General features: G+C 36.7%; 1 protein-coding gene across 4 annotated transcripts in view; it reads right to left on the bottom strand.

Moving 5' to 3' along the window:
- CACNA2D1 (calcium voltage-gated channel auxiliary subunit alpha2delta 1) overlaps positions 1–18,893 on the bottom strand; it is a 514,317-nt gene that overhangs the window by 395,251 nt on the left and 100,173 nt on the right. For all 4 annotated transcript variants that reach the window (XR_003436525.1, XM_027123784.1, XM_027123782.1 and 1 more), the window contains one exon: positions 6,136–6,252. Coding sequence is in view for 3 of the 4 variants with exons in the window: in XM_027123784.1 (XP_026979585.1) it covers positions 6,136–6,252 (117 nt within the window). In the remaining variant the exon portion in view is untranslated. The remainder of the gene's footprint in view (positions 1–6,135; positions 6,253–18,893) is intronic.

Raw genomic sequence — 18,893 nt, 5'->3', positions numbered from 1 at the left:
GTACATTACAATATTTAAAGCTTCATAATAGATGGGAGCAGTTTTAATTAAAGTTACCAGGACAACCAGAGGGAGACAGGATATACCATAATTGAAAAAGTATCACTAGAAAAAGCTGTTTATGATAACCTTGATCCTGTTTCCTTTGAGCAAAATGTCTAGAGACCTCCATTTATTCAGCAGGTCCCCTTGGCTGGGCTGGTTGGTGAATAATGAGACCATTGGTTTCATTCACCTCCATCGTTCTGGAGGCACCACTGGAGGCTGCACTGTTTTATTGAAAAGCTTTCTCCTATAAACTGTTCATTAACTCTTTTTCAGCCTAGTTCAGGCTACAATAAATGTTAACAACAATGTTAAATCATTTTTTCTTCTTTGCTTCCAAACATTGCTTTGAGATCATTTAAAAATAATTCAACAATATTAGCAGGATAATCATCATACTGAGCCAGTTTCTAACACACAGAAGAAGCAAGTGTCAGAAAAATAGTCATTTACAGATCTAGCTTTGAAATAAAGAGCTGAAATTACCAGTGTTGGCTTAGAGGGAAAAAAAGAAAATAGATTTGGAAACAGAAGTCCTAAAATTGAATTCCACCACTACCTCAGATATTATCTATAGTCTTCAGCAAGAACCTTGGTCCCCTCTGAATTTTCCTAAGTTACAAAACAAGAGTAAATACATTTTTTTAATGTGCCTACGTCACAGATTTCTGGAAGAGCCTAATGTATATGAATCATCAGAATCATAACGTTTTTGTACAGTCACAAAAACAAAACAAAGCCAAATAAACAACTATTTGAGTGCAAACTCTGTTCTGCTAGCAAAGGCATGGTTTTAGTGCAAAGGCAAGTGATTTTTTTTTTTTAATCAATTTCTCTTTCAGCTCTTCCTAAGGCTGGTTTGATGGAGCAGATCAAAGACCATGGCACAAAATGAATGTGAATAAAAAGTCAAAATAAATGCTGAAACTGAAAAAGAAAATATTGGTCAAAGTAGTCTAAACATATAACTAACACAAGGTAAGCATAAAGCAATGAAATAAGTGGTATTTTAGTTTTTAATCAACAGGCTATAAAAGACAGAATTAAAATTTTAATGTCCAAATACATAAAAACTGTGTACATGCATGCACAAAAAAATTATTGCAGATACTGAAGAGTAATCATTCTACTAAAAAAAAAAATCTCTAGTTCATCTTCTTTTTAAAAAAGCTGAATTATTAAACATAAATTGTTAGGTAATTTATTTAGTACATATGTAAGAAAAAACAGTTCTATTTACTTCTCTTTCATAGATTTTATATCTATAATATATTTTCAAAGGTATCTTAGTTTGAGAACCTTGATGCTAAAGAACAGTAACAGTTTTAAGTCCTCACATTCAAATAAAAATGAAATTTTTTTCAATACCGTATATTTTATTTCACTGAATCATTTTTTGAAAGTGCTTCATTGATATAGGATTCACTGACAAATTCATAGCCTTCCAGAATATTCTATCAGCTGCCACATCCAATTCTTAATCAGTCTGAATGAACAGTAGTTTACAGCGTACTACTTAGCCTTTGTTTCTTCTTAGTTATGATTATACACTTCTTTAGACCGAAGGATATATTTGTGTAATAGGTAAGAATGAGAACTTAAAGTTGGACATACCTGAATTTGAATCCTCTTACATTCTTACTACTCAAAATATAGTCTTTGTATCAGGACCATCACCTGGGAGCTTATTAGAAATGCAGTATCTCGACCAGATCTACTGAATAGAAATCTGCATTCTAACAAGAACCAGGGGTGAACCAAATGCACATTAAAGTTTGAGAAACACTGGCCTACCTTGCTTGTTAAATACATTTCCTTGGGCAAGTTAAAGGAATCCTCAAAGACCCAGCTTCCTCATTGAGAAATGAGACTAATAATGGTGTCTAGAGCACAGCATTATTGTGAGAAATAATCAGATAATGCTACTTGGTAAACACTCAGTAACATCTAACTGGCATTAAATTTTATCATCTACCTCAAATTTGTATATTCAAGATATTTTCCAATATATTTATTTATGTAATTACATTGGTACCCCACCCAGATAAATTAAAGCTCCTTTAATCCAGAAGTCTGTCTGAGTATAAGCCTCCAACAAAGTAGAAGTAAATTAATAAAGCCATCTTGCATTCATTTACAATACAATGCAGCACCTGTTTTTCAATTAGACTCAAAATATTCCTCTTCCAAATAATGTATTTTATTTTCATAGAATCAAAAAAGTTAAATAAAGAATCTAGTTTGAAAACAAACATGAATCCTTCTCCCTCACATAAAATCTAACTAATTCTACATTTAATTAGTCATTGTGTATTCTGCCATCATGTGCTTAAGATAGTCACTGATCGCACAGGACTCAAATAACGCACCAGATGTCTAGACCTTCAATTCCAAATGATAAAAAGGAAAGTCTCATTAGGCTCCCATTTTAATCCAATTAAGGCAAGATACATCCTACTTCATTCTATGACCTTTTTCAAAGGACTGTGATGTCCAGATTACCTGCTTCCTACATCTGGAGAAAAAATGTAAGCTGATAAAAATCAATACAAATGGAATCATTTTCAGTTGTCATTAGTGAATATTAATCACGTAAGTAGAAAGCACCTAATTTCTATTAGATAAACTTTTAATGAAAACATATTTACATCCATAAATGATGCTTTAAAAGGGTATTCACATATCCATAATTGAAGATAATAATGCTTTGAATCTTCCAGTCATGAAAGTTTACCTTACCATTTATACATTTCTTAAAAATTGTTTCATAGAAGACCTTAATAGACTTTTCTCCAAAGAAGACGTACAGATGGCCAGCAGGCACATGAAAAAATGCTCAGTATCACTAATTATTAGAGAAATGCAAATCAAAACTACAATGAGGTACCATCTCACACCAATCAAAATGGCCACCATTAAAAAGTCTGCAAGTAACAAATGCTGGAGAGGGTGTGGAGAAAAGGGAACCCTCCTACACTGTTGGTGGGAGTATAAGTAGGTGTAGCCACTATGGAAAACAGTATGGAGGTTCATCAGAAAACTCAAAACAGAGTTACCATATGATCCAGCAATCCCACTCCTGGGCATATACCCAGACAAAACTATAATTCAAAAAGATACAGGCACCCCTCTGTTCATAGCAGCACTATTCACAATAGCCAAGACATGGAAACAACCTAAAAGTCCACTGACAGATGAAGAAGACGTGGTACACATATACAATGGAATACCACTCAGCCATAAAAAGGAACAAAATAATGCCAAATGCAGCGACAAAGATGCAACTAAAGATTATCATACTAAGTGAAGTAAAGTCAGAAAGAGAAAGACAAATACCATATGATATCACTTACATGTGGAATCTAAAATATGGCATAAATGAACCTATCTACAAAACAGAAACAGACTCACAGACATAGACAACAGACCTATGGTTGCCAAGGGGCAGGAGGGAAGGGAGTTAGTAGAGGCAAACTATTACATTTAGAATGGATAAACAACAAGGTCCTACTGTAGAGCACAGGGAACTATACCCAGTTGGCTGGGATAAACCGTAATGGAAAAGAATACTCAAAAAAGGGTATATATGTGTATAACTGAGCCACTCTGCTGTACAGCAGAAATTAGCACAACACTGTAAATCAACTATACATCAATTAAAAAGAAATTAAGTGTTTCAACTTCTGGCAATATGGCATACCAAATATTCCAAAGGCCCCTCCTATTTCAACAAGATCCTGGATACTTTAAGAAACATAAAAATGTATAAGGGCCAAAAAAAACACAAGGACAATTTCTGAGTGCCAAGATATATATATAATACATTAATCTAAAAATCTGAGCTGTAAGTGATAAGTAAACAGGGAATTCAGAGTTATCCTGGAACAAACACCTGTAACAGTGCTGAGATCTGTAGAATAAGAGGAGCTAAACTTCAGCTCCAGCATTACCTCTAACAAAAGATGCATACGAACTTTATGAAGAAATTTTTAAACTTTATTAAATGGTATTAAAGTAGCTAAGTGGAAAGAATATCATGTTTATCAACAGAAAGACAAAATATCATAATGATATCAATTCTTCCAAATTTGGTCTGAGTCAACGCAATACCATTCAAAATCCCAGTAAAGATTTTTTTGCATAATAGCATGCTGAATCTAAAATTTAGGTACAGTATGAAGGTTCAAGAACACTCAAGATCCTTTTGAAGAGGAACATGGTGAGAAGGTGTGTCTACCAGCTTGATAAATGGGCTTCACTGGGGGAAGGTAAACTATTTAATAAATGGCCCCAGGAAGACTGATTAGAAAAAAATTTAATTTGTATTGCAACTTATAACTATATACTAAGGTTTCCCTGGTGGCTCAGTGGTTAAGAATCTGCCTGCCAATGCAGGGGACATGGGTTCGAGGCCTGGTCCAGGAAGATCTCACATGCCCTGGAGCAACTAAACCCATGCACCACAACTACTGAGCCTGCGTTCTAGAGCCTGTGAGCCACAACTACTGAGCCCGTGTGCCACAACTACTGAAGCCCACGCACCCTAGAACCCATGCTCCGCAACAAGAGAAGCCACCACAATGAGAAGCCCACGCACCACAACAGAGTAGCCCCCACTTGCCGTAACTAGAGAAAGCCGCGCATAGCAAGGAAGAACCAAAGCCGCCAAAAATAAATAAATAAATTTATAAAATTATTTTTAAAAACTATGTACTAATATTAGCTACAGGTGGGTTAAATAAATCTGAAAGAAATGGAACCTTTTAGAATAATTAAAAAATATTTATAACCTCAGGGTAGGGAAGCCTTTCTTAAACAAAACACACCCCAAAATACTAATAATTTTTTTAAAGTTGACTTTGCATCAAAATTGAGAACTTACTTTATCAAAATATACCATAAAGACAATGAAAAGCCAAGTCACAAACTGGAAAAAGATATTTGCATCACATGTAACTTAAATAAATTACCATCAAGAATAGATAACTTACAAATCAATTTAAACAATTAAAATGTGCAAAAGGTATGAAAAGATATGTCACTGATAAGGAAACAAGAATGGTCAGCGAATATAAAACAAGATGTCCACCTCATTAGTAATAAGCAGAGGTACCATTTGGTACCCATTTGGTTACCTATAATTAAGAAGTCTGATATTGCCACTTATCGGCCAGAATATGGACCAGTGCGGACTCAAATACTGCTAGTGGAGGTCTAAATTGATGCAACTATTTGGGAAAATCATTGTCATACTTGTATAAAGGTGATTTTGTGAATACCGTACAGTCAGGTAATTCTACTGTCACGTACTGACCCTACAGAAATTCTTGCACATGAGCACCAGGAGACTTGTTCCAAGAAAATGTAGCCACCCTGTTCATGGTAGCACCTATTTGGAAACAATCCAAATAATAATTTACCAGCAGAGAATAAATGAATAAATTAAGATAGATCCTCAGAAAATAGTATTTTACCATGAATAAAAATGAATAAAACTAAGCACAAACATCTAGATAAATCATGCAAACATAATGTTGACAGAAGAATGCAAGTGGCTGATGACTACATATAGCATAATGTGACTTTAATAAAGCTGATAAACAAGCAAGCTAACACATGTTTAGCCAAACATTTACGTGAGGTACAGCTACTTTTAGAGAGCCAAGAAATGAGTAATGAAATGTCTAGCGTATTGGCTACCCCTGGCAGGGAGGCAGGGTGAGGAGACAGGAAAGTACTACAAAGGCAGCTTTAAGGATGCTGGCCATATTCATGGGTTTTACATTGTATGATCTATTTAAACATGACTATTATGCATCATAACCTACATATGTATAAAAAGATGTATGTACCAATTAAATTACGGTTTCTCTGTATTTAAATCACCTTATATAAGAAAATAAACTAATAATTAGATATAAGCTAACTCATTATTTGGTGTTCACAGTTCATCTTTTATGAACATATCACTGAACACAGTTTCTCAGGAAAGGAAAGCATACTAAAGAAAACCTCCAAATAAAACATGAAAGATAAATAATAAATGAGTAATGGAAAATAATAAAATGAGCAGATACAATTTAAACTCACCACCAGGGCTTTGGATCTGTTGCTCAGAAGTTTCTCAATATCCCTGGCTGCAATTTCCACCAGCTGGCGTGCGTTATTTGGTTCCACGGTATACAAATCTTGGTATTTCTCATAAATCTGTATGAAGGGAAAATAAAATTAATAAGAACAATAATTGCTTATTTGGCTCCTAAATGCTCATTAGAATATATTTAAAACCATAAACAACTGATTTGAAAGGCAACCCCTTTCCTTTCTTCATCTTGATCTTTTCTGAGTTTAGGTGTGTCCGAAATATATATATAAATATCAATTTGCTGTAAGACCACAACCTCACCAAAATAGTGTGTCATGTTAACAGGTTGTAAAACATCTTGTACCACAGTGGTTTGTGTATGCAATTTTGTGACCTGAAGTTGTACCCCCAACCTCAAAACCTGGTATTAACTGCCTTCAGCATTTTAAAGAAAGAGGGAGGCCATTCTAGAAAACAGAAGAATTAAGCACAGGAGGTCAAACCTGGAGGATGTGTGCAGTGAACAAAGGTTGGGGGAAGGGGAATGCGACTGTGATGAGGGAGACTTGCACTTTTTCCCTCGCTGCAATCACTGAGGCTAAAAACTATGCTGCTAAGCTTTATGACCAGAAAGAGAGACACGGAGAATGAAACCCCTCCCCTGCTCAGGTTCATCCTGGTGACCCAGGGAGCTTCATTTCACAGAGAAGAGGAAGGTCACTGAGCTCTACATTAAAGTTTGGTTAAAGCTGTAATAGTATAAACATTTTTATTATGAAATTGAAATTTTTTTTAATTCACCAAATAAAACTATACTGAAAGTAAGCTAGACAGCAATAGGAAAACAACTACGTTTCTGGCTCACATCAGTGTTTATGGAAGGAATTCCCCAGAGTGGCAATAAGATGCACCTGGTTTACCGAGCTTGTACTCTCCTAGCAAGAGAGGAAGAATTAAAGAAAGGAGAGAGAAAAAAAAAAAACAGTGACTGTGTTTGTGACTGGAGGGCTGAGCTGAGAAGGAAATCCCTTATGCATCCAACAGATGGGCTGCACATGCATGACTAAACCATCTTTGAAAGCCAGGGACTGGCAGGTTTCTACCGTCTCATGAGAAGTGAAACCAGGCACAAGTAGGAACCAGTTCAACCCTGCTTTTTACTGGCATAACGCCAGCATTCTGTGTTACTACCAACAGGTTCTACAGCCTGTTCCCAGCTGAGCATGGATGCTGCTGGTGAACACTGGCTTCAAAAGTTCACAAAGGGCTTCCGTGGTGGCGCAGTGGTTGAGAGTCCGCCTGTCGATGCAGGGGACACGGGTTCGTGCCCCGGTCCGGGGAGATCCCACATGCCGCGGACCGTCTGGGCCCGTGAGCCATAGCCGCTGAGCCTGCGCGTCCGGAGCCTGTGCTCCACAATGGGAGAGGCCACAACAGTGAGAGACCAGCGTATCGCAAAAAAAAAAAAAAAAAAAAGTTCACAAATATATATGCTAATATTTATTTTTTTAAGTATTCTGGTTTTACATGAAGTTATACATTTTTATTTAAGTGATTAAAACATACCAATATTTTAATTAATAAATTAAAAACAATTAACTATAATTAAATTAATAAACTAATCAATAGTTTAAGATTTCAAACTCTTACTGCTAAAATTATCCTTTTCAAACCGTGAGGCTTTTCTCACATTTGTTTGAATTTTGACCTTGTAGGTTTTCATTCCAATTATTCAAGGCACGATAACTTAGCCATATAAAATTCCTATATTTAGTTTCATTCAGGATTCCTGCATATTACTGGATTGCCTCTGCTTTCTTCTACTGATGAGTAGATTATTGAGTCCTATTTTTAAAGACCCAGGTTATCCATGAAGTACTCCCTCCAACCCAAGGCTGCCTCTTTCATTTCAGCCTAAAATGCCATCCAGGAACATGTACTCCTGAATAGATTAATTGATTTTGGAGTACAAACAGATAAACCTCAACATCACTTTAACTGATCCAGGATATTTAGCTCTTTGCAGCAAAACGGATATAGCTAATTGGTGTGAAAGGCAGTTGTGCTTTGTACCATTAATGTCTTGTCCATTTCTGTCTGAAGTCTAACCTCCTTCCTGTGGTATAGGAACTCAAATAGAATTGAGAGTTGGTAAAGATTAGTTCAGGACACACAATCTCTACTTCGCATTATATACTACAGTTAATGGCATTTATTAGTCATTATCTATGTATGCCAGACACATTACAGGTGCTATAAAGACTGAATGAATTATAAATCAGAAGAAACAATTTTAGTTCACGTATATGTATTTTTCTCAAATAGATACAGAATATTCTCACAAGTTCTGTTTATACTGTAATTTTTAAATGCGTAGAAAATAAAAAATAAGGTCTAGGTTGCAAATAAACTATAATAAATAAAGGAAAGGAAGCTTAAGCCTAGATCCCCAATGTAAATATCCTACCGTTTACTTTTTTATGTATAAAACCACATTTGAAATGTTTCCTTTGTAATAAAAATGAATTAGAACCATATAACTGCCCCCACCAAAAGAACTGGACCTTGCTTCTGGTTTCAAAGAATGCAGTATTCTTTTTTGTTGCATGAGATACTGTGAAGGCTCTCAAAAAGTCTCCTGGTGTATGTTCAGTAAACAATTTTCAGAGTAGAAGGTTTCACGTGGATGTTTAAGATGATATATTTCCATAATTTACAGATATTTATAATTCTTTCCACCACTAAAATAAACCATATTTCTCCAATATTTAACATGTTAACATATGAATATTTTAAAGAGCCTAAAGTATCTTTTCTTTTCCTCTTCCTAGCTTTTTTTCCTTTTTTAAAAATTAATTATCTGCTTTACCATTTTACCCTATGTTTCTCCTGCAAGAAAAAGAGCATGGTGGAAATAATATGAGTTTCTGGCACCAGATAGAGCTCAATTCAAATCACATGTCAACTCCTCACACGCTATGTGACACTGGCTTCCATTTCTTCTACTAGAAAGAACGCAGCACATGAAGAGAATTCAAGACAGGATCTTTTTCCTCCTGACTGTATATTAATATGCTTTAATTTTTTGTATAGTTCAAACCTTCTCACTGCCACCCTTGACACTAGTTTTGACAAAAAGAATACCTGTTGCTTGTACATTCCTTCTTTCCTACAATCTTAATTAACTGGCTTTAATGTTCTTTCACTACTAAATTCACAGGCCAAGTTTTGCTGTGATGAAAACAGAGACTATGGTTTCCCTACCCTTTTCACTGAAAACTTCTTTCTAAGTCTCTTTGCTCTAAATAAGTCCATGGTTTTTCAGAATAATACATTTAAAAATTACTTCATATGTGATATCTAAAAAGTGACATCACTCATTGATATAATCGCTTAGTAAACATACCTAAAGAAATGTTTCAGAAGTCATAATACTTAGTATTACACCATGGAATTACGCCATGAAATAATACCAATACCCCAGAGGTGTTTACTAAAAGCTAGATAGGCTTCCAAGTTTTGGATGACCTAGACGATTATATTAGCAATCACATTCAGGCAGCTACTCTGAGGTGTTTCACATACATCATTTACTCACTTTAAGAAATCTAAAAAATATCTTTAATTAACCAATTGTATTAGTGAGAACAGTAGGTTTCAGGCTTTGGAATACCAGAGTGGAGGGAGTTTAAATCCCATTTCACATCATTCAGGAGCAAACCACTGCCTAGAGCAGCAGGCCACATGATAATGTGTCATGTTTAGGTAAAGGGAGTCTGCCGTGCCACTGTAGGCCCAGGACCTTCCTTGGCTTCAGCAGGATGTAAAGAAATAGGAAAGCCCTTTAGGATGAACAAGAAAGGTAGCTGAGAATTAAGGATCAGTATGTCTGCTAGGAGACCGTCTCGGTACAGGTTCAGGGGGATCCTAATGCAGAGACAGAGATGGACAGTGGGAAGCAGAGGTCCAGCTGAAGGACGATGGTGACAATCAATCATCCAGAGCTGAGGCACCCTACACAGGCTGGAGAGACTGGCCGAGCTCTTAGCAGCAATTACATTAATAACCATAGAGAGAACAGAAGAGAGCAAATACACCAGATATCTTGCCACATAAGTTTCCCCTTACACCCAGATGCCCAGGAGAAAAGTTAAGAAAATCAGAGAATACTGAAAGAGAGTTGGAACTTAGAATTTATTGAATATATAATTGACCACAAGAGGCTGTTTTAAACTGAAAGAGACTAACCTTGAAATGCTGAGACTAATTTTTTTCCCCTCCTGGGAGAGAGAATGGCAGCCCATGGTAAGTTAAGTTCCCTAAAGAGAAACAAAGTCAAATTTCTGCATATTAAACTTTAAATATGAAAATTTTGACAGCCCCTTCCCTCAGTGCTTTTACATTTACTTTCCTCCAATGGAACTTGTCCTGGACAAGCCAGCAAGACCTCTGCCATCTTTCTGAAGGACATTTCTCCTTGGACAGTTCCTGATGAAACAGGAGTTTCCTTACAAATGGGTAGCAATATTCTAATGTAAGACCTTGCCCTTGGCCCCTACCTAATTGCATCAGGGCACATCAGACCTTGAAGCAGCTAATTTCTGAATTAATGGCCTGTGAGGAGTCAGGTACAAAGGATCCATATAAACAAGGATAATATACTGAACCAGTCAGATTCTCTCACCATAGGATGACAAGTTGGATGGATCAAGGGCAGAAGCAGCAAAAAAAGTGAAAAGAGGAAAGGAGGAAAACAGTCTTCAGATACTATTGAGTGACATAAGTGATGGCTGTGGTAGGTAGAATAGTGACCTTCCAAAGATACTCACATCCTAATCTCTATGTTGTTGTGACTATGTTGTTACATGGCAAAGGGGAATTAAGTTTGCAGAAGAAGTTTTGCTAATCAGCTGCACTTAAAGAGATTATCCTGTATTGTCCTGGTGAGTACAATGTAATCACAAAGGTCCTAAAAATGGAAGAGGAAAATGTAACCATGCAAGAGAAAACCAGAGAGATGGCAACGTGAGAAGAAATCAGCCTGTGTTGCTGGCTTTCAAGAGGGAGGAAAGGGGCCATGAGTCAAGGAAAGGACTTCTGATCTATAGCATTGTAACATAATAAATCTGTGTTATGCCAATAAATATATAGTAATTTGTCACACTAACAGGAGAAAACTAACACAGTGAGTTAGCTGTGAAGAGCCCCCAGCTGAGAGGCAAACAATACTCAGCCTTCGGGGCTGCCTTAGCTCTGGACGTTCCCTCCCACTGCCCAAACTATCTTCTAAATGCCTTTAATTCTTGCTGAAACCCAGGCTCTTCCCAAGTTCCCTTAAATGTACTACCTTTATTTTTCTTTTACGGGTAGTTCTATGATACACTCCCCAAGTGATTCACTCTGCCAAAAACTAAAAATGCTAAGAAGCATTTTTGTAAGTTGTGATTAACATTATTTATTACTACTTTGCATGTCCATTTCATTAGTCACCAGATTCACTTCACTGAAATGAAAAATGAGCTCTATCGTGAGAAATGTACAATTTCCGTTAGACTTTATGATATAATGAAATTATCTCAGGACTCCCATTATAACCTTCATAATTGTATAGGATTCTGAAAAGAAACTTTAGACAGAAGAGCTAAAAATATAAAGCATAGATGGCACACTGTACAAAAATATATATGAATTGGGTGAATAAATATGATTCCACCTCATAGTAATGAAAGGTGGGATTAAGAGAAAATGTTACAATATAACCCTCATCATCATTCTAACTTCACTATCTTTATTGGCTAAATTCATATAACTTCAATAATAATGCAGGCAGGAAAAGAGATTCACTGTCTCCTCAACTGCTTTAGATATTCACAAAATCAGTTTTACTTTTAGTTGAACTTTGCAATGTGAGATGGTTTGGTGTTTTTTTTTTTTCCTTTATTAAGTGTTCCATTGGCTTTTGAAATACATGTTCCCTAGCAACTTAGAAAGTCTTGTTTCTAAAAGATGCATTAACACAAAAGTATGATATAATTTTCTTTCTTGGTCACTTTCAAGGATGAAAGTTCCCTTAAGAAATTTTACGATTCAAAAGTAAAGTCTTTCTTTTAATTTATCATAAATCTCATCATCATCTAAGCTGGCCAACACAGAGAGATGTTGAGATATGGGAAGACTCCTTTATCTAAGGTAAAGAGTAACTAGTGACACTAAATCTGAATTGATATTGGAATATATTTTACCAAAAAAAAAAAAAAAACAACACCTACCTTCCTCCTTTGAAAATTAGCTGAATTTTAAAAAGTGAACTTTGCCATAAAAAATATGCAGTATTTCCTAGTTAAGCTCTTCAAACTCTCTCCTCTTCCCCTTTGATTAAAAAAGTGAATAACGCACTCTCTTAAACAAAAGTCAAGTTTTAAAATGCATTAGTTCTATTATACTGTCAGTTATGTCAGCTAACACAGCTGGGTAAAAAAGGAATGCCAACACCAACTGCTGAAATATATTAATCCAATACAGTTTGCGTAAATTTATGAAGATATAAGCACTCATCTCATAAGATGAAAAGCATTATATTAATATCATTAAAAGAATCAAATTTGGGCTTCCCTGGTGGTGCAGTGGTTGAGAGTCCGCCTGCCGATGCAGGGGACACGGGTTCTTGCCCCGGTCCGGGAAGATCCCCCATGCCGCGGAGCGGCTGGGCCCGTGAGCCATGGCCACTGAGCCTGCGCATCCGGAGCCTGTGCTCCGCAACGGGGGAGGCCACAACAGTGAGAGGCCCGCGTACCGCAAAAAAAAAAAAAAAAAAGAATCAAATTTGATAGTCTACAACTTCATTTTAGGTAAATTACAGCCCCTCTCCTTTTTTTTCTTTACCCAATAACCTACGGGTTTTTTTGCTTTTTTTTAAAAATTGGGGTATACTTGCTTTACAATGTTGTGTTAGTTTCTGCTGTACAATGAAGTGAATCAGCTACACATACACATACATCCCCTCCCTCTTGGACCTCCCTCCCCCACCATACTACCTTTGAAATTTTTATGGCTTCAGATTTCTATTTTGCTACCTTTAAGCATATGCAAAGATCATCTAACATATAAGTATCATGTTTATTATGTATTTCCTACTTTCTTAACCACAATGTTAGTGTCAAGAGGACAGAGACTTTTGCCCATTTCGTTCACTGGTACAGTCCAGCACATAGTATAGTGCCTGGCATGCAGTGAGCACTCAGTAAATACTGATGGCATGAATGACTGAATGGACAGTGACACTGGTACTATGTCAGGCTTTTCTAGGAATGTGAATGCTTACTTTAACGAGGGCTTCCTTGTATTTTAAAATCAATATCTATTCTGAACCAAAAACAAACGAGGCTATGTAAGGACCTATGCAGTTACATAGTGAAATAAAAACACAACACCTAAATGACAATTAGATTCTAATAATAAATACACAAAATAAGGTAATGATCAATATGAGGAAGAGTATTAGAGGTATAGAAAATTGTGCTGTCAGAATTCAGAGGAAATTAAATCACATGGGTTATGATAGTCCGAAACATGGTGAAAGATGGTATTACAGCCACGCTTCAAATGAAATGTGCATTAATAAGGAGAGAAAGAAATCTGAATGTGTACGATACAAGGAATTATTGGACAATATTGAAAAGCAGGGCTTCCCTGGTGGCGCAGTGGTTGAGGGTCTGCCTGCTAATGCGGGGGACACGGGTTCGAGCCCTGGTCTGGGAGGATCCCACATGCCGCGGAGCAACTGTGTCCGTGTGCCGCGGCTACTGAGCCTGCGCGCCTGGAGCTTGTGCTCCGCAACGGGGGAGGCCGTGATAGTGGGAGGCCCGCGCACCACGAGGAAGAGTGGCCCCCACTTGCCACAACTAGAGAAAGCCCTCGGACAGAAACGAAGACCGAACACAGCAAAAATAAATAAATAAATTACTAAACTCCTACCCCCAACATCTTCTTTAAAAAAAAAAAAAAAATATATATATATATATAGATAGAAAAGCAAATTGAGATACTATTATGAAGAGCTATAAAATTCAGGGTATTGGTTTGTATTTTACTACAGAGTCAACGCCAAGCTGTTTTAGACTGACTCCTACCTCAGAACTTCCAGTGCCTACTACAGCAATTAGTATATAGGAAAAATTCAAACTATAACATAGGCTTGTTTACTACAAACATGATCCGAATACACACACACACACACACATACATATATATGTACACACGTAATTATGTACATATATGCAAATACGCATAAATGCACACATGCATATACAATATGTCTTATTCTCAGATTTACAGTGCATGCTTTTCCTGTGATAGCTACATTAAACAGGCATTCTAACATCAAACGCAAGAGTTTGATAACACTTTCCCTACTTCTATTCATTCTGTTTGATATGATATAGCTTCTCAGCTGGGACAGCATCATGTTTCAAATGGAACATTATCTTGAGGATTATTTAGGAAGAATTAAGTCAGAATTGACGACCCTTCCACAGCATATACTGCTACTTGCCTTAGTTCCTAGTAACAAGAATTTGACGGTGACACTTTTGAGCAACATATTAAAAATGTAAGAAGGAACAGAACAAGTGACAACCATAAACATGCCTCTTCACTTTCTCCATATTACACATAGGAACACGTGATTATTTTTAACCAAAACTACAAGTGAAATACTAGGGGTCATTGCTGGAATAGGGAAAATAACTCTAACAAAGACTAAGGTGAGCATGAAAAAGATTCACATCAAGAATTCTTCAGTTTTTAGGTTGGAGACATCTCACACATATGGTAAGTTTTAAGAGTCTCTTAGAATACTTAGTATTAAAACAAAAAAATATTAAGAATATTAAGATATGTATAAAAGCTACCTATTTGGTTTTTTGTTTGTCTTTAATTCCACAAGTAACTTATTAAACTACCTTGTTTCCCTTTGAATATCTGGAGCTGTATATGAATTATATATGTATTTTGACCAGAAAATTCATATGCAATTAAAAGTAAAAGAGACCATACCAGATTTTATTAAAATTAAATTTAAAAATAATTAACCATAAGCTGAGTGAGTGGCTTGTTTAATGTCCTTTAACCCCAAACGACCTAAATTCATTTCACTGCCAACAAAAGACTTTTAAAAAACAGCAGTTCAATTTGCCCTTAACCATCATACCTTATTAACAAATGGCTTTTCTAAAGTAACATTGCTAGCTATCAACGCTGAGATCCAATTTTTTACAACTTTGTATTCATTTAAAGAATTTCAGACATTTATTCTTACCTCAAATTCTTCAATTTTTCTAGAGCAGTTTTGCAACCTCAGCACTATGGACATTTTCACCAGATAACTCTTTGTTCTGGGGTGACATCCTGTGCACTATGAGATGTTTAGCAGCATCCTCAGCATCTAGACACTAGATGCCAGGAGCACTCACCCCCTCTCCCTCCAGTTGTGACAATCACAAATGTTCCCAAGTATTGACAAATGTCTCCTGGGGGACAAAACTGCCCTCAGCTGAGAACCACTGCTCTAGACATAAAGACATTAATGATGTCTTCAGGAAAAAAAAGCAGCAGCTCTATGTTGCATATTGAGAGTGCGCAGTAGCAAATAATGAATGGTCTTTTATGCCATTCATCTTCGTTCTAGAGAAGAAGCCAACACTTGGCTACATCACTTATGAGTTTTTAGCTTCCCTTTCCTCTGTGCAGCTAACAGACAAGAAAAGAGCATAGCCACTACCCATCACTCTCTCTGTAATTAGTATTACCAAACCATCCGATTTCTATTTGGGGAAACAATAACCAATAATTTATCCTTCAAGTGCAAGCATAACTTAAAGTGTTAATTCTTGATTGCTAATGGAACAGATTTGTAAGGTAAAAAAAATTTTTAATAGTCTTTCAGCATTCATGTTTGGGAAGCAATATTACTTCACTTAAAAATCAGTTAATAAAATACTGAAAGTCACCCTAAGATCAGAAATCCCCTTAGAGTTTATTCCGTATCTTTGAAAATGAATGTAATTAACCACTGTCTTAAAACAATAGCTTCTTATTTAATATCTCCAGTAGGTGGGTAAAGGGGGTCCACAGTCTCTACCGACAGTACATTCTGTAGTCAAGTAGATTTCCTTCTACTAAGAAGAAAAAAAGAGTTTTTCCCCCCCAAAATAATAACAATCTCAGGTTGCTGACATAACTGTGGTAACTGATTTAGTTACAACATTTCATCATGGAGGGAATAAGGCAACTCTAAATAAAACCAGAAAATATGAAATAAAAATAAATAGCTTTATTTGAAAAGTAATTATATTACCTTTATAAAATAGTTATATTACTTTTATAAAGTAATATTACTTTTACAAAAGTAATATAAATATAAAGCTACATTTTTTTAAGTACTAAGCATTTAACTTCTGCATAGCATCTATTATTGCTCTCACATTTCTTGTTACATTCCCTTTTACCCCTGTTACATTTCTATAATGAAGGGAGAGTGTTACCATTTGCCTCAGTTGACTAGCAGGTAAAGAGAAGTCTAATATCATCCAGCTACTTAACAGAATTCTCTAGAGTAGAAAAGAAGATTCCCTAACCCTGTTGTTGCCGCTGCATCTTGCTGATTCCCTAATCACAATCTCCAAGATTAATTATATTCTGCTTTACAGTATCTTCTTTTGTAAACAGATTAATAGATTAAACTATCTACCACCTAGAAAATGAATATTCTATTTACATAAAGATGGCATGACCACAATGTCAAAGTCAAAGCATCAGTCTGTTAATCCCATGAGTTACTAATGAAAAGCAATTCTTCACTTAAAACAGAAACCATTAATTACGTTATAGAAACCATTAATTATGTAAATACTAACTTAATTAAGAGCTCTGAATGCTGAATATTTAGACACATTTTATATTTACATCTTTGAGAGTATATTAAAATATGAAGGTATTGATTTCAACATAACTTTAACTTATGAAATCATAATAGTGAATCAAAATCCAGGAAATTCTATGAAAATAAATTGAAGAATGATTCTACTTCAAAAATAAACTTCCAGGAAATATTAATCAATAAATTTCTTAAATATTTTTGCACATTCTAGACTAACATGTTAGAAATCCAGACAATTTACTTTTAAGATGAAAGTCTTGGGAGGAGGAACCAAGATGGCAGAGTACAAGGACATGCTCTCACTCCCTCCTGTGAGAACACCAGAATCACAACTAGCTGCTGGACAATCAACGACAGGCAGACACGAGAACTCACCAGAAAAGATACCCCACATCCAAAGACAAAGGAGAAGCCACAATGAGACGGAAAGAGGGGCGCAATCACAGTCAAAATCAAATCCCATAACTGCTGGGTGGGTGACTCACAGACTGGACAACACTTAGACCACAGAAGTCCACCCACTGGAGTGAAGGTTCTGAGCCCCACATCAGGTTCCCGACCTGGGGGTCCGGCAACAGGAGCAGGAATTCCTAGAGAATCAGATATTGAAGTCTAGTGGTATTTGAATGCAGGACTTCGACAGGACTGGGGAAAACAGAGACTCCACTCTTGGAGGGCACACACAAAGTAGTGAGTGCATCAGGACCCAGGGGAAGGAGCAGTGACCCCAAAGGAGACTGAACCAGACCTACGTGCTAATGTTGGAGGGTCTCCTGCAGAGGTGGGGGATGGCTGTGGCTCACCGTGAGGACAAGGACACTGGCAGCAGAGGTTCTGGAAAGTACTCCTTGGCATGAGCCCTCCCAGAGTCTGTCATTAGCCCCACCAAAGAGCCCAGGTAGGCTCCAGTGTTGCGTTGCCTCAGGCCAAACAACTAACAGAAAGGGAACACAGCCCCACCAATTAGCAGTCAAGTGGATTAAAGTTTTACTTAGCTCTGCCCACCAGAGCAACAGTCAGCTCTACGCACTATGAGTACCTCCCATCGGGAAACTTACACAAGCCTCTTAGACAGCCTCATCCACCAGAGGGCAGACAGCGGAAGCAAGAAGAACTACAATCCTGCAGCCTATGGGTCGAAAACCACATTCACAGAAAGATAGACAAGATGAAAACGCAGAGGGCTATGTACCAGATGAAGAAACAAGATAAACCCCCCAAAAAACAACTAAATGAAGTGGAGGTAGGCAACCTTCCAGAAAAAAAATTCAGAATAATGGTAGTGAAGATGATCCAGGACCTTGGAAAAACAATGGAGGCAAAGATCGAGAAGATGCAAGAAATGTTTAACAAAGACCTAGAAGAATTAAAGAACAAACAAACAGAGATGAACAATACAATAACTGAAAAGAAAACTACACTACAAGGAATCAATAGCAGAATAACTGAGGCAGAAGAACGGATAAGTGATCTGGAAGACAGAATGGTGGAATTCACTGCCACAGAACAGAATAAAGAAAAAAGAATGAAAAGAAATGAAGACAGCCTAAGAGACCTCTGGGACAACATTAAACACAACAACATTTGGATTATAGGGGTCCCAGAAGGAGAAGAGAGAGAGAAAGGACCCGAGAAAATATTTGAAGACATTACAGTTGAAAACTTCCCTAACATGGGAAAGGAAATAGCCACCCAAGTCCAGGAAGCGCAGTGACTCCCATACAGGATAAACCCAAGGAAAAACATGCCGAGACACATAGTAATCACCTTGGCCAAAATTAAAGACAAAGGAAAATTATTGAAAGCAGGAAGGGAAAAATGACAAAT

The sequence above is a fragment of the Aethalodelphis obliquidens genome, unplaced genomic scaffold (genome assembly GCF_003676395.1).
Source record: "Aethalodelphis obliquidens isolate GAN/ISIS:26980383/991018 unplaced genomic scaffold, ASM367639v1 scaffold27, whole genome shotgun sequence".
NCBI lineage: Eukaryota > Metazoa > Chordata > Mammalia > Artiodactyla > Delphinidae > Aethalodelphis > Aethalodelphis obliquidens.
The sequence above is the reverse complement of the archived record's forward strand: the minus strand, read 5'-3'. Positions and strand labels throughout refer to the sequence as shown.